We start from the raw sequence: 16051 nt of genomic DNA, 5'->3' as shown, positions 1-16051 counted from the left end.
AAAATTACAGAAATTATAAGGTTTTGATATAAAAGAGGAATATCCGGAAAAAAATTCCAGTCTGCTCCCGGGAACACACTCACTTGTTTAGATACGTTTGTGTCTGAATAAACTTTTGCATCAAACTCTAAGTTCCAGTGCGTTTGTTTTGGATTTATACCTCAACACTTATAATTTTCAACGTTTGGATTTAGACTTATTTTCGACTTGTTGGGACTTTTCTCAACTTTGATACATGGAATTATTTCACTATACAAGGGAACTTACAAAAGTATTGACATAATTTCAAACATTGAGAAATAAAATGTAGTACATATTTATCCACTTCAAACAACTTTCATTTACCAAAAGCCTAAGGTCAGTCCATCTGTGATGATTAAATTGTTGCCACCCTCTCTCTTATGTATAAAAGCTTTTCTCTGCACTTTGTATGATATTACTGTATGATTAAAGCACAGACTACGAGTATTGTACAATATTTTATACATTATGTACAACAGAAGAAATAGTAAATGACTATTTGTGAAAATGGTTTAATTCTCTTTAATAAACTTTATTAATATGTGAAAATACAGGTCAGATTTTTGGCTGCTGAAGGGGGAAAGTCCACCAAAGACTCTGTAAAGAGGATGTTCTCCTGCATGTTTAGCAACGACCTAAAAAGGTCTGCAACTGGACCGGTTTGGGCCAGATGATTGCTTTCAAGGTTCTCATTTTAAAGGATATTGTCCATTTATTATTTGTATATTTATTATCTTATCTTCAACAGCTTAGCAAAAGACAGTATTGTAGAATACAAAACAATGTATGTTGCCATTGTAGAAAATAGCTTTGGCTCCAGAAGGAATCGGATGGGCGACTATTTGAATTCCACAAGGGAACATTTTGTCTCTAATAATTATATCTAAAATAATGGGGGTAATGCATTCCATGTGGGAAGAGTGGGGGGGGGGGGAGCATTGAAGGGCAGGCCGACCTGTTTTAGTAACACTGTATTAAACAATCTTCCATGATTTCACGAGCAATTAGAAAAACCCAGGAACCAGAGATGCAACAGAAGGGAGTCTCCAGGAAATTGCATCCAAGTACATGAAGGGAGTTGCAGACAGAGATGGGGGAAGAAGATACAGACAGAAGACTGATGTCCAGTAGCGGACGTCTGTCCGTAAAGAATAGCCTGCCACTGGTGGGCCGCTGGTAAAACGATGAGCAAAACTGATTATGCCACCAGTGGACAGCTGCTGGCCCATCAGTCACATGCTAGCTGGGTAATTAATGTAATGCAAGTCAGGTTTGGGACTAAGTCCAACTTTTTTGAATGTCCTTTATAGAACAGGCCTTTGGAAACATACCTAGCTACATGTTTGGCAGCAACATTGTGTATGTAGTGCAAAAATTGACTGGATTTTAAGGGTGGGAAAATAGGTAGGCTAAGTAGGGCTACCACAGCCTACTAGTTTTGCATTTCAACCACGTTTCCCGCAATAATGTGAGATTATAATAGATTGTGTTCATACCAAAGGCAAACACACACAATAATAAATAAGGGATTGTGTGTACTTTAACTTGCTGGTAGCAAACACACTAACAAGACTGCTGACAGTGACGCATAATGACTAGTCACAGCAGTTGTCTTTCCAATCTGCTAAATAATATGATAGGGGTCAGTTTGGGGTCTCTTGTAACATTAGATTTCCCCTAGCTATAATAACATTGAATTTGTTTACATAATTAAACAGCCCACCCTGATATAGCAGGTTAGAACTGGCCCTGTATACAATTGTTTATTTTGTCCCTCTCAATCTCAGGAAATTACTGACGACACAAAACGTCATGGACTGATAGACATGTAGCATTTATTCAAACAGAGGTATTTGCTTTTGAAAACACAAAACTGTCTGGGAGACCGGTCCAGTGAAGATTTTTATTTCCCACACCATATTTTCCACTTTACAATATTTTGAGATTTTAGTGTTGTCAAAAAAAACAACATTTCAATGTAGCGCATTGCACAGAAAAGGGCATTACTGTACATTTGTTTTAACTTAAGCAGACAAAATAAATCTTTGTGGACCTACAATGTTCCACTGGCATTTATGATGTATACAATGCTTTACAATCCATACATATCCCTTTATAACAGACATTTGCATACGCAAACTTGGGTCCCCACACAAGAAAGGTATTCATTCTTAATTCATTTTGTGTCTTTATACACACACCCATGCTATGACTTGAGCTGACTCGTATTTCCTATCTAGGTCAGGTCACTAAAGCCCAACACCATCTTGCTGACAGTCAAACTTTGATCAACATACTTGATGTGTAGTTCACCCAGGACAAAAATAATTTACAATCAAAAACATAATGAATATAAACACACTGGTTTCATATCCAAACACTTCAAAGGTCCCTTTTCAAATTTAGATATAGTTTTAAAATATATTTTAAGTAAATATATTTGCTTAATGTAAAATGATGTACATAAAGCACATAAATACAGAATATAAAATTATGTATGGAGGTTATAACAGATAAGCCAAACTACTTACAGAGTGTCTAAAGTTTATCTAAACAATGAAACCATTAGGGGAACTCATCTGTGTGTTATATTTAGTTTTCTATTCAATACATCATGTCAAATTATTTGACATGTTTCTGCTCAATTCCGCCACTTCAATAAATAATAACAATCATAATGAATACTTATTCATAATCATCATTTAAATTATGGATAACTTGCATTGACTTCATCCAACATTAAGGGAGAAGATACATTTAAAATAAATGAGAACCTGTAAAATAAATTAACCTAAACTTAAAACAACAATGGAATTCCCTTCAAGGAGGTATCAAAGACATTGACATTGTAGGCCAATCCGATTAAAAGGGTTTGTATCTCTTCCCCATGCTTAGAGAGTAATTGAGTACACAAAGCACAAGCAGGTCTATCACTAAGATGACACAATGAAGGTCAGATGACAATGTTGATAGATATTAGAGAAAGTACTGTCTTGATGAGAAGTTAACAGAAGTCTAAGGAAAGATCGATGTATTGGGGTGCAATCTCTGTCCAAGCCTATCCAAGTTGCACTGAGACTTCAGTATTGAACATATTCAGATTGAAGGAACTGTAAGAGAAGAATTTAAGACAGAAACATGTCAAAGAAACATGACTTATGTGAATTCATGTGCATGACTATACACTGTATTGAAAATGTCAAAACGAATTGCAGTATGCAGTATTCCTTAAAATAGTCAAGACAAATTGAATAACAAATGAAGTATTGACAAAAATAATTATGTCTATCTCTAAATATTATTAGTAGTAGAGTATTCTGTTGATTCATCAAGTTATTTTGTGAATGGTCTTTCTACAATTTATTGAAATGTTGTATTTAATTAGGTTTAGAAATATTTTCACGGTTTAACTTCTTTAAATCTGTATATTTAAACGACAAGGCATTTTACTTACTGAATAACATATTACAGCCAACATTCATGTTTCCAGTCATTCTTTTTGGGGGGGGCAGTATTTTAGCCTAATTCTTATGATATAATTCCCATAACAGTAGTAATTTTAAAACCAGACTGATAATAATAATCGACCCAATACTGAACAACTATATAAATGTGTGCCTAATGCACACTCCATGATTGGGCTTCGTAAAATATCATAAAATATTATATATCTTCTGAAGAGGAAGAGTCATGTGTGTACTGTGTAGACACCAGAGGTGGGATGTCTCTAATAATGACAGAAATCTGTGTGTGAGTATAAATTAAAATGGGTTTAGTTTCTCACACTCAACTAAAGAACCAGACATTCTGCAAAGTTCATATTCTGCATACGTCCTCTTTACAACCCAACGGAGTGCAGTGCCGGAATTGACGTTGTTTGGATAAGCATTTCGATAATTAAATTATGAAAAATAATGAAATAATTTGCTGCTGCTTGGCTTGCTCTCTTCGCGTCACAACCCCTACACTCTGATTGGTCCTATGGTCTGCAGGGAGTTTCTTAGGAAAATGTTGACTCGAGAACTATGGAACGCTGAGTTAGTCAAAATTAAATAAATAAATAGGTAAATAAATAGATAAATACACAAATAAATATGGCTATGAAATAAATTCTGAAATTAAAAAAGATGCCAATAAATATATATATATTTATTGGCATCTTTATAAATTTCAGAATGTATGTGTGTGTGTGTGTGTGTGTATGTAATATATATATATATATATATATATATATATATATATATATATATATATATATATATATATATATATATATATATATATATATATATATATCATTATATAATTATATAGCTGAATCCATTTACCGACATCAATAAATACATTACATTTATTTCAAAATGACGTTTCTGTAAAGACAACATTTATTTATTTCATGGGACTTTTATTTCCTAATGCCACATTTATTCATTTGAGACTTTTACACACCACATTTATTTCCACATATATTTCCACACCACATTTATTCATACACCACATTTATTTCTGTGCTGTATTTATTTCCGATCTCACATGCAAACGAGAGCGGTGTGGTTATCTTCAGACCAACGCAGCTGCACACAAGATCAAAGGCAGATATAGGGACACCTAGATTTGGTAGATGATGGAAGACATTAGTCGTGTCAGAGATCGCATGCTGGCCTTATAGATCAAATTGATCAGCATGGCTTGTCAGGATATATTATTTTGGTTCACATTGTCGATTTTGTAGAGGTACTTGGGCGCAAGGCCGTACCCATGGAGTCAACATTGGGGGGGAAATTATTTTTGTTATGATATCCTAATTTCGATCGAATCCCACTCTATGCCAGCTTGCAACTGTTTTATTTTCTTAGCCTACAAGAGCAAATATGAGATGCAACTTGAAATTCGCCAATAATGTTGAATTGTGTGAATTTGTGACAAATCTGGTGATGGAGGCCAACGGCAGCTGCTGCTGTTAGGTCAACGCACAGCTCGCATACGGAAACCAGGTAGTCTGGAAACCAGGGCGATAACACCGCGGATGTCCAGCACCTGTGATAAGGGGATAGCTGTAGAGCTACCTGTATAGGGGCATCGCACTGCCGAAAAGCATACAATGTAGACAAAGCTTTGCCCACAATGTCTGTGTTGTCTCTGCCTTTTTATCATTGGTTCCCAATGGGAGTGTGGCGGTGACCTAGTAGCCTACGTGTGGGGACTTGGTTTTGGATAGCTGCAACGTAGCGCTGAAGTTAAAGGACGGTGCCTTATCGACTTAGCTAGCTTTATCCACATAATAGCAGAGCGATGTAGCAGTGGCAGTGATGGTCTTCTTTGTTAGGCGTAGTGACGGTTGCTAGCTGTGTTAGCTAGCTAACATTACCTGGCACTAATCAGCCCCCACTACCTGTACATCTTGCACACGAACAGTGCTCAATAAGTCTTAAACTATTTAAGACTTCAATGTTCTGTAGAGCACTTATCTGCCCAAGTACCTCTACAAAATCTACAAAGTGTGCCAAAACAATATATCCTGACAAGCCATGCTGATCTATTTGATCTTTAAGGCCAGCATGCAACCTATGACACGACTAATATCTTCCATCATCTACGGAATCTAGGTGTTCCGCTCTGCCTTCGTGCTTAGTGCAGCTGCGTTGGTCTGAAGATAACCACGCCCCTCTCGGGTGCATGTGAGATCAAAAATAAATACAGCACAGAAATAAATGTGGTGTGGAAATATATGTGGAATTAAATGTGCCTCCGAAATATGTGGAAATAAATGTGGCGTGTAAAATTCTCAAAAAATAAATGTGGCATAAGGAAATAAGTCTCTCAAAATAAATAAATGTTGTCTTTACAAAAACGTCATTTTGAAATAAATACATATATTTGGGAGGGGGGGCAAAATGATCGTATTCGGAGGATAATTATCGTGCATTTGGCAACACTGAAAAGGCGGTTGACCAATGACAGTTCTCTCTACAGTCAGAGCTGGCGCAAGAAGGTGGAACATAAGGGAGAGACCCTTTCCAAAACTTGTAAAGGCGTAATAACTAGTTGTGGGTCTGTGAAAGACCCATAGAAAGACAAATATCCGACGAGGCAAAATCCCGGACGATTTTGGAATCCTTGCCAGACGCATTTTTTAGGTCTCAAAAAGAAGACATGTCCGGGTAAAAGAACACGTCTGGTCACCCTCGTAAAACTGTCCCCACCACTGTTCAAACCAACCTACGCCCTTGGATTCAGCTATGTAATTATATAATGCCATATTTATTGGCATCTTTTTTAATTTCAGAATTTATTTCATAGCCGTATTTATTTACCTATTTATTTATTTAATTTTGACTAACTCGGCGTTCCATAGAGAGCAGGTGTCCTTTTTATAATCCAACTGACAACAGTAACCTACGGCAATTGAACTAATGCGATTAACAAAAGCATTCGCAATGAAGTAGGCTACCGCAATTAGATAAAGGCATTCACAATTACATGAAACTAAGCGTAGCAAAAAGAGGGAAATTACGTTTCGTTATTTAAAAGCGAATTCACCTTTACAACCGAAAATCAGGTGCTTTCAAAAGGGGCTGGCTAGCGAACAGAGCAGCAATTTAAAGGGGATATATTTTTTGTATCAATGAATTTTGTTACATAAATGTGTTTACTGATGTCAAAACTGCCTAAGTAGCCTACCGCAATTGAACTAATGCGATTAACAAAGGCATTCGCAATTAAATGAAATTAAGCAAGGAAAGTATGGAAATGAGCTTTTACAAGCAATATTCAGATTCTTTCAAAAGGGGCTGGCTAGTGAACAGAACGACAATGTAAGGTAGATATACTTTCAGATAGCCTATATAGATCAGTGAATTGTTACATAAATTAATGTGTTTACTGATGTAAAAACTGCCAGCACATTGCAAATGTAAGCGCTGTATGGTGAATGAGGCCTACAATTATGACAACTGGCTCAACCACTGTGCTTGTAATGACTTCGGTTATGAACTGAATGTTAGGATGTTTGTGCTGGTAAGACAATTTAACAAGAGAACCAATATAGTACGTTTTGATCAACATAACATAAGCAATTTAATGTAGGAAACAGCAGACAAATGAAGGCGACAATCTTGCATGAATAGGCGTATAGGCTACCACAGCATTGGCAATTTGACTAGACTAGATGTGGAGGTTGAACAAGTACTTCAGAGATGACAATTTCAATTGTGATCTGAGAAATATAGTAGTAACAAAACCACTGCGAAGAAATGTCATCACCAGTTGCATCACGGGCACTGCATTATCTATAATTCCAAGAATCTATGTTTCACTGACTGCATCACGGGCACTGTGCACTAGTTGTTTTGAAAGACACAAGTAAGGCCGAATCCCAATACTCTGTCTTACCCCTACCCCTTGCCCTTAGTTTACCCTAACCCTTAGGCCTCGAAGCTGAGGGGTAAAGGCTACATAGCCCTATGAAATGAGACACCACCTGGTCACGGTTACTTATATTGATGTCTCCAAAGCAAGTAGTGTTATGCACTGATATCAAACGAAATTCGCCGCTAATGGAGTTTAGTTTAAACTGTAGACATGCATGGAGTCCAATCAAGGCTAATCAGCAATGTAACGTTAGGATAGCAAACTAGCGATAAAAAAAATAAAAAAAACGTTTCAATTAAGAATATGGTTGCAAATACATATGTACAGGACTGTGTAGAGCAAAAAAAACAAGACTGTCATAATTTTTTTATCAATTATATAAGCCAAAAATATAACATTTATGGGACTCTGGATGATCTGTCTGCCATTGTCGCAGGTTAAGCCGGATTCACAAACCCCTAGGTTTCAAGTAAGCTCCCATAAACACTTGGTTTTAGGGGGTGTATACCCCTTCGTCTTAACCCTACCCCACGATCAAAAAGAGTATTGGGACACCACTTACTCTCACGTGAATGCGCAAAACTAAGGGTAAGGGGTAAGAGTAAGACAGTATTGGGATTAGCCTTAGTCTCAAGTCTTCATACTTAAGTCCCAAGTCAGGGCAGGCAAGTCCTGAGTCAAGTCCCAAATCAAGTCCTAAACTTTGAGTTTCTCATCCAAAGATCACATTGATCTCTTCACCAAATAATGCAATCTTAACAGTGTAATAATATCTGGAATTTACACAAATCATGAACTCTTAAAAAAAAAAAAAAAAAGTTCCACCCCCCCAATTTTCTGGGATATTTGGTTTATAGGTGTTTCAAATTGATCAGGTGTTTGCTGTTTCACACAAAATAGATGTGGATGTGTAGTGTCATTGTATCTTTTTGTCATCAGCAAATAAACCTGAACTTTGAAAAGGAAAATACAACCCCAATTCCCCCAAAATTGGGACGCTGCGTGAAATGTTAATGAAAACAGAACTCTCTCTCTCTCAGTGGCAAGATAAACTGTTTTGTGAATATGTCCCCAGGTATAGGAGTCTAGTCACACTTACTGGAATGGAGCGGCAAAGATGGCGAGTGGAGAGTCCACTGAACCCCAAGTATCCATCCTGGGTTTGGTAGTGTCCCAACTCCTGAGACGTTGCCCTTCCAGGGTGGTGGGGTGCTGAGCTACCATGGGCATAGGCAGCGCTTTTGCTGGGGCATGCAATGCCAGCAGTAGATGTTGGTGAATTATTGTACTGCTTGTTGTTGTTAACCTCATGGTGGGGATTAACATATTTTCCATGCCCAAGTGTGGTTCTGGCTGATGGGGAAATTGTGGAGAAGGTAGAAGGAGAGGAGAATGGCATCCTACTGTCGTTATATTCCACTGCATACAAGTTGCCTAGGGAACTGGCAAGCCTGGAGTTGATAGAAGAACTATGTATGTTTGTGTCATGTTTGTGTGTTAGGGTGTGGAGTTGGGGGTGGGGAGATGGTGGTCACAAAGAAGGCACAACAAGGTTCAAAATAAATGTTTCTGATGCAGAGCCCACTAAAACACTTTTTTACAATTAATTATATGTACTTGTATGTAATGTTTGTATTTTCCATATAAACAGATACATCCATGTGTAAAACATTGTGTCACAGATTAAGGCAATCTCAAAAAGACCACTAAAGGACAAAGACAACCAACAAAAATAAGACAGACAGAGGAACAGTGAGGAAGAGAAACAAAGTAGCTAAAGTATAAATGCAGCCTGCAGGACATTCACAAATAATAGATATTTATACAGATATAGATAATAGATATACACAAAGTGGAAAATCTGTTGACATCTCAAGAGCCAACATTGAGTTTGCTCACCCCTTTAGGTTAAAAGATGCCGATGAAGAATTACAGCTGATTCTTTTGGCAGAAGCAAAGGGTGGTACTTTGGAGACCTTCACGGGGGATATAGGTCCCTGGGTGTTTGTTCCGAGATTTGTCCTGCTGGAAAAGGAAAGATGGTGGAGGGTGATTTTGGTTCAATTTGTTCACTTTGCCAACATCGATGATACATCCTGGAAAACTTCATATTGGATTACACCCCTATTGTTAGATGATGGCCTATATTTTGGAATGACAAAGGTTCCTTGCATTGTAAGCGCTACAAATGGTACAGGCAAAATGAAAATTGCATCTTGTTGGTGTAATTTACCAGGAATTCAGAGGGACAATGTCATTCAAGTGGAAGGAATCATTTATCATTTGATAATTAGGCTAATTTCTATGACCAATCAGGTGCCCAATGGTACAAATGGGGGTTCTGTGAAATGAATGAGTAACTATGCAGAGATTAAGAAACATTTTCATGGAAATTCACCAAGGTAAAGATTAAAAAAAAGATGTCTAGAACCGTGTGGGAGGATTTAGTCGTGGCTGTCAGTGCATCTTTGTCTGGGCTCTGAACAGGTTTAATTAACTGGTTAATGATACTTGTCCAGATCTTTGCTCTTGAAGACAGTAGGAAGTTAAGAATTCAGTGATACAAAAGTAATGTGCTGAGGCAGGGTAATAGACATCAGTAGTGTAACCTATTGCTTTGCAGACAACCTAAACAACAAATGAAAACTTTGCGATTCACATGTATGGTATTGTGCTCTACAAATACATTTTCTTTATTGATTGATGGTTTTCATTTGAATTATGGTTTTAGAATAATTATATGTATCTTTCTAATAATGCCAGGAATCTGTGTGGTGTACAAATTTGAATGGATTTCGTTTCCGAAGAACCGGGCACTCTGCAATGTTCATGTTCTGCATGTGTCCTCTTTATAACCCAATGGAGTGCAGTGCCTTTGCATTGCTAGTGCATTTCGCCATTTAAAAAAAACTTTGCCGCAGCTTGGCTTGCTCTCTTTGTGTCACAGCCTCTTCCCTCTGATTGGTCCTCTGATCTGCAGCGAGTAAATAATGATTTCATAAAAAGCCTTGCCTACGACAAGCCTAGCCTACTGAATGAATTAATGAATGAACAAACGATCTATTAATCAAGGAGGAAATTTGGAAATTAGGTTAAACAAACAATGAACGTGGTGTTTGATTGTAAGAAATGTATGATGAAAATTGGTTTGCAATTTCGCCAAGCAAATACCAAGAAATTAGCCTGGCTGCCAGCCCAACTTCTCCCCCCCCCAACTTCTCCCCGCCCACAAAAAAATTTGGTCGGGAAGTTGGGTCTGGAGGGTCTCGTATTGGGAATAACTACATAAAACCAGGATCTGGACGGACCAATGAAATTGCCAGGGCGGGCTTTATACGATGAAGGACAGATGATCAACAGTAACGTAATCAACGTCACGAAAGAGCCCTTGGGTTGAATTTGTTTTCAACAAACAACATATTACGTTGCTCTGATTGGTTGTAGATCTATCCAGTTGAGCGTAGAGGCATTTGTTTTACGAGTTTGGTTGAAACACACCCCATAGTCACAGGCCAACGGAGAGTTTTCAGACTCATATTCTGACTAGAATTATGAGTATGACAAAGTCAGGCTACCAAGAAATAGGTTGCTGCAGTTTGTCTTTCAGCTACAGTTGCAAAATCCGCGATGGGACTGAGCTTGAATAGCTTCGGTGACTTTTTGTAGTACAAAATTACTGTCAATCAAAAGGAGATGCAGTCTTTCGACAGACCCTCCAATCATCACGTGGAAGCCCAGCGTCCAGGCCAGCCCACTCCTCCATTCACCCCCAGAGACGCTAAGCGTCCGAGGCGGGACATAATCTCAGCATTCATCCAATGACCGTATAGTTTCGAACACTGAAAAAAATCAGCCCCATTAAAGTCCATGGAAGCTGAGCTTCAACAGGGAAATGCACTGTGACGCTAAGGGAATGTATGAGAAGTAAATCAGTCAGTCAACCTGCTAATATATGTAGCCGATATTGAAAGAACTCGTCTTCGATATGAACGTGTTCTAACGCATTTAAAATTTTAACACAATAGTAAATATATGACCATAATTTTTTTTTTTATTGCTGGGGGAAGCTGAGCTTACCTTGTAGTCTTAAGGAAATCGCCACTGATTGTAATACATTGTAACACGCACCCCTAGCCAGCAACAATGTCAAATACATTGGAACATGCAGTCTAGCATGCACACACACACACACACACACACACATCCCAGCAAACACATATTTACAAACAACTCGATTGAACAATTTAATTATCAGGCTGTGGCTGCCTACTGAAAAGAACATAGGTGGTTCTCAACCCTGTCCTCAGGGACCCCCTGCCCTGCATGTTTTAGATGTTTCCCTCCTCCAACACACCTGATTCAAATAAAAGGGTCGTTATCTAGCTCTATAGAAGCCTGGTAACGAACATGCATTTGAATCAGGTGTGTTGGAGCAGGGACACATCTAAAACAAGCAGGACAGGGGGTCCCTGAGGACAGGGGGTCCCTGAGGACAGGGTTGAGAACCACTGTGTGGAACTGGTTTAACAACCAAAAATAAGTGCTAAAGGGAAGAAACCATAAGAGCATGTAGTTAAGCAAGTTACAATTAAACAACATGAATCTCTAAGTGCAAGTGTACCTGAAGGAAAGCAACAAAAACAGGATTAACTCAAATAGAATACAACAGTTTAAATCAGCTACCACTAACCAACAAGAACAACAGTCTAAGCAAGAGTCATTGTGATCCAAAGCAGTGGCCTTGTCTACCTGGGGGGGATGTAGACTTCACTCAGACAACCGCAGTGAATTCCCGAGGTAAATAGAAGGGTCTAATTTGTACAGTTAGCAGCTCAAGGACCGGAGAGCAGTGAGATGCTAATACCGCTACATCCGTAGCCCAGAGAGAGTTAACCATAACACAGACCCCTCCGCCCCTGCACTTCCCTGAATCAGATGTTCTGTCCTGGCGGTATATGGTGAATCCCAACTGTGTAACCGCTGCGTCGGAGATCTCCGGAGACAGCCAGGTCTCGACGAACGCCAGTACACAGCAGTTCCTGATTTCCCGTTGGAATTTGACACGAGCGTTAAGTTCATCAATTTTGTTGTCGATGGACTGAACGTTAGGTAGTAAGATGGTTGGAAAAGCAGGTTTGAAGCACCGTTTCCGAGTTTGAACAAGAACTCCAGCACGCCGGCCTCGTTTCTTCTTCCTCCGTCTTGCAGGTAAACAGAGCGGCGGAACAACAGAGGGCCAGCTGCAGTCCGAGCTTGCACTCCGAAAAGTGGAATTAAAGTTTGTAAAATAATCCTTGCCAAGTGACAACTTAATGTCCAGAAGTGTCTGCCGGTCGTACTGAATAAACGACAATATAACGTTGACAAAACAAGTAACGAACACTAAAATTACAAACAAAAAGCTAAGTTTTTGTGGAGCTCTCGTCGGCGCGGCCATCTCTTAAGGCCGTTATATGCTACTCCGTACTATACGATTACGGACACATGGGAAGGGCCTACGCATAGTTGGAACGCCCTGAAACGCCCTCTCCGTCGTCTGCGGGGCCGACGGAGACCTTTCCCGTGCACCGTTTAAATTCCTGTCGATCCGTCGTGCCGTGCTGTACGCGACGGATACCCCTTGGCCGTGATTGTTCCGCTACTACATCATTTCCAAACGACATCATTTCCGACTTCGACAGAAAGGCGTTTTCTCTAAGGTCGTCTTTTTGAAAGACGTCTGTGATGAGAACTTCTTCGAGAGAAATTTTATTGTGAGCTAGTTTATGCTCTACTCTAGCAAATTCAGAAACGTGAGTTTGTTGTCTGTGCACTGACTGCCACAGTTTAGTGACCTAGAGTAGTACATTGTAGTTTTGACTGTAGCCTACATACAGTTTGTATGGATCTTTTTGTTTCCAATTATATCAGTCTTTTTGTTTATAATTTTTCACATTGGATTATACACTTGGTGGAGAAATGAATTCACAAAACCAAAGCCTTGTCTATATCGCAGGGGTGTCAAACCCATTTTCACCGAGGGCCACATCAGCATGGTTGCCGTCAAAGGGCCAGTTGTAACTACGATGTAACGTCAGTAACGATGTATAAACATGGTGTTTTTGTTGTAGCTTTTGTGAACATAGGGCATATTATGCTGCAATTTAAGTCCGCCTTTTAATTCTTGGACAATCTGCTGTTTTTCTTGGAGGATACATTTGCAAATTTTTCTCAGTGTTTGGTGACAAATTGCAAGTGCGCATAGCGCAAGAGCAAAACTTGTTTTGCCCTTCATCTGAACGCAGAATAGCTTTTTGAGCTTTATGTAAAATAAACATTGCCGTTTTCCAATAGCCTAGGTAAAACCTTGTCTAATGAAGGTGATGTCTTCATCATTGCTGGCTCCAAATTGTCGATAAGGGAAGCAGAAACATGCTAGCTTGGCTGAGTACTCTAACCAAGTTCGAGAGCGATACCAACTTGGGTTGAATGCCCGAGAACCTTGGCTGAAAATGCACATGGGGTACGTTCGCAGAACCGGCTGCATTGGAGTGCTGTCATTCAAACCATGCTCGCCTTCACCCAGTTAAACTTTGCGTTTAACACTGATGTGCATACACTGCTTTCTAGAGGCGGGATGTCGTCACTTTGCCGTAACACAATTGAAATGCATGGTGAGAGATGTCGTTTATGGTCAATGCACGCTGTAAAGCAGCGTAGACTTATTTCAATAGCCCATTAATCTTCCGCGGGCCACATAAAATGACGCGGCGGGCCTTGAGTTTGTCTTTAATATAATATTATGTGACTGCACCTGCTGCACTCATCGTCTGACTAGTGACAGCTGGTAAGAGTGTCACACGTGTGATGAGAGGTGGGAGATAAACAACGACGATTTCTAACTTACAAAGACGCAACAAAGCAACGTGTTTTAGACAAAAAACCGCTTCTCCACCTACTGTTCTGGCGGTGAATTGTTTTCAGCACCCCCAGCCTTCGGAGAACCATAAAGGCAACAGAAATGCTAATTAATCCGTCCTATCCGGCGGCCCGCCCATCCGTAACGGAGTCGGAGTACCATACTGGCACCTTTACGGTGCGTTCACACTGCAGCGACGCAATACGAGCGACAACATGTTTTCCATTCATTTTCTATGTAGCCAGGTGAATCGCTTGCGTGGTGCATTGTGGGTAGTGACGCGACCAAGTTGAGATTCTGAGAACTTTATGCAAACGAGGAGCGATTTTCGCTAGCAATGGCCAATCGGAGTGTTTTCTTGTTTCTCGTAAAGTAGCAACCATGGTGAACATTTCTAGGTTTCAAGGTAGAGGAGAAACTTATCATTTGTGTGGCTGCTTACCCAGTCCTGTACAATACAAAGCTGTATTCGTAAAGAGATGTTAATTAAAAAAAAGATGCATGGCGCAAGGATGCCGAAGTTGTTGGTGCTTGTACTTTCAAATTCAGTCTAGTCACATTACGTAACTTCGTTTTGTGGTAACTAGCTAGTTAGCCCGGCTGGAACTCCCTATCGTATCGACAGATTAGTAGCAGAGACTTTGAGTAATAGAATATAATGTTTTGTTTTTTTTGTTATGTCAACGTGTAGGCCTATTAAACAGTTTTGTATTTTGTATACAAGTTGTATTTTGAAGTTGGTGAACTGTGGGAAGGCAAGTGATGGCAAGCGATTTGCGTCGCTGCAGTGTGAACGCACCGTTACGACAAATGGGACCCAGGTGCAATGGTAGGTAAAAACAAGGGACTCAAGGCAAAGGTTTTAGAAGTGGCTGCTTAAGTTTGCGCACTGCATCATTCACCATGAGTCTCTTGCTAGCAGAGCACTTGACAGTGAGCTTAAAAGTGTTCTCAAAAGTGCAATCAAAATTGTATATCACAAAATCACATCCAGTAAACAGTAGACTGCTAGCCACCCTTTTTAATGAGATGAGGCGCTGCTGATAGATCCAGATTGGTTGTCAAAACTTGCTTATTTGGCCTGTATATTCGAAAGCCTTAACATGCTTAATCTTTCATTACAAGGTCCAAACACAAACATCCTGACAATGAATGAGAAAATTGATGCATTTGTGAAAAAGCTGGAAAGATGGGCTGAGTGAGTTGAACAAGGTAATCTGGAGATGTTTCATGAGGTGGATGAACCTCTGGAGGAGAGTGGACTGAGTCTCAGCAACCTGAAAACACATATCACTGGTCATCTCCACGGCCTTTTGGAACAATTCCTTAAGTAACTAATCTCCCCACAAAACTGAAAGATGCTTTGCTAGAACTGTCCAGTGATCGAACATTAAAAATGTTATTTTCCAGTTCCACACTGCCCGAATTTTGGATCACGGTAGCAGAAGAATACAGAGAGTAATCCGGTGTGGCAATGCTTCCATTTGGATCTACATATTTTTGTACTTTTTCCACTGTTACATACATGAAAAATAAATACAGATCACATCTTGATGTTGAGTAACCTTATCCACCATCAGGCCACAGATCGAGCTTTTGTGCACCGAAAAACAAGTGCACCCATCCCACTGAAAGGTAAGCCTGAATTTATAGACAGAACATTTTTGCTTATTGTTTGCTGTGGTAGTGGGAGGTCACAAGGAAACAAATGACAAAATTAAATACACATAAAATTGTCTAAAGAAACACATGGGACACAGG

The 16051-nt window shown here is 39.5% G+C and overlaps 1 protein-coding gene across 10 annotated transcripts in view; it reads right to left on the bottom strand.

The window, feature by feature from the left end:
- Window positions 1-1836: 1836 nt before the first annotated feature.
- cdc14ab (cell division cycle 14Ab) overlaps window positions 1837-16051 on the bottom strand; it is a 169015-nt gene continuing 154800 nt past the window's right edge. For 5 of the 10 annotated variants that reach the window (XM_084692546.1, XM_084692552.1, XM_084692551.1 and 2 more), the window contains 3 exons: window positions 9292-9417; window positions 8492-8861; window positions 1837-3131 (listed from right to left, as the gene is read on the bottom strand). In XM_084692546.1, the coding sequence (XP_084548672.1) occupies window positions 3102-3131; window positions 8492-8861; window positions 9292-9417 (526 nt within the window). In that variant the 3' untranslated portion in view covers window positions 1837-3101. Of the gene's footprint in view, window positions 3132-8491; window positions 9099-9291; window positions 9418-16051 lie in introns of those variants that run through there. The other 5 variants (XM_084692549.1, XM_084692547.1, XM_084692550.1 and 2 more) reach the window with 5 other exon arrangements.

This window comes from Hypomesus nipponensis, chromosome 26 (genome assembly GCF_054491055.1).
Source record: "Hypomesus nipponensis isolate SF chromosome 26, ASM5449105v1, whole genome shotgun sequence".
Taxonomy (NCBI): domain Eukaryota; kingdom Metazoa; phylum Chordata; class Actinopteri; order Osmeriformes; family Osmeridae; genus Hypomesus; species Hypomesus nipponensis.
Note: the sequence above shows the minus strand (reverse complement) of the source record. Positions and strands in the feature narration are given on the sequence as shown.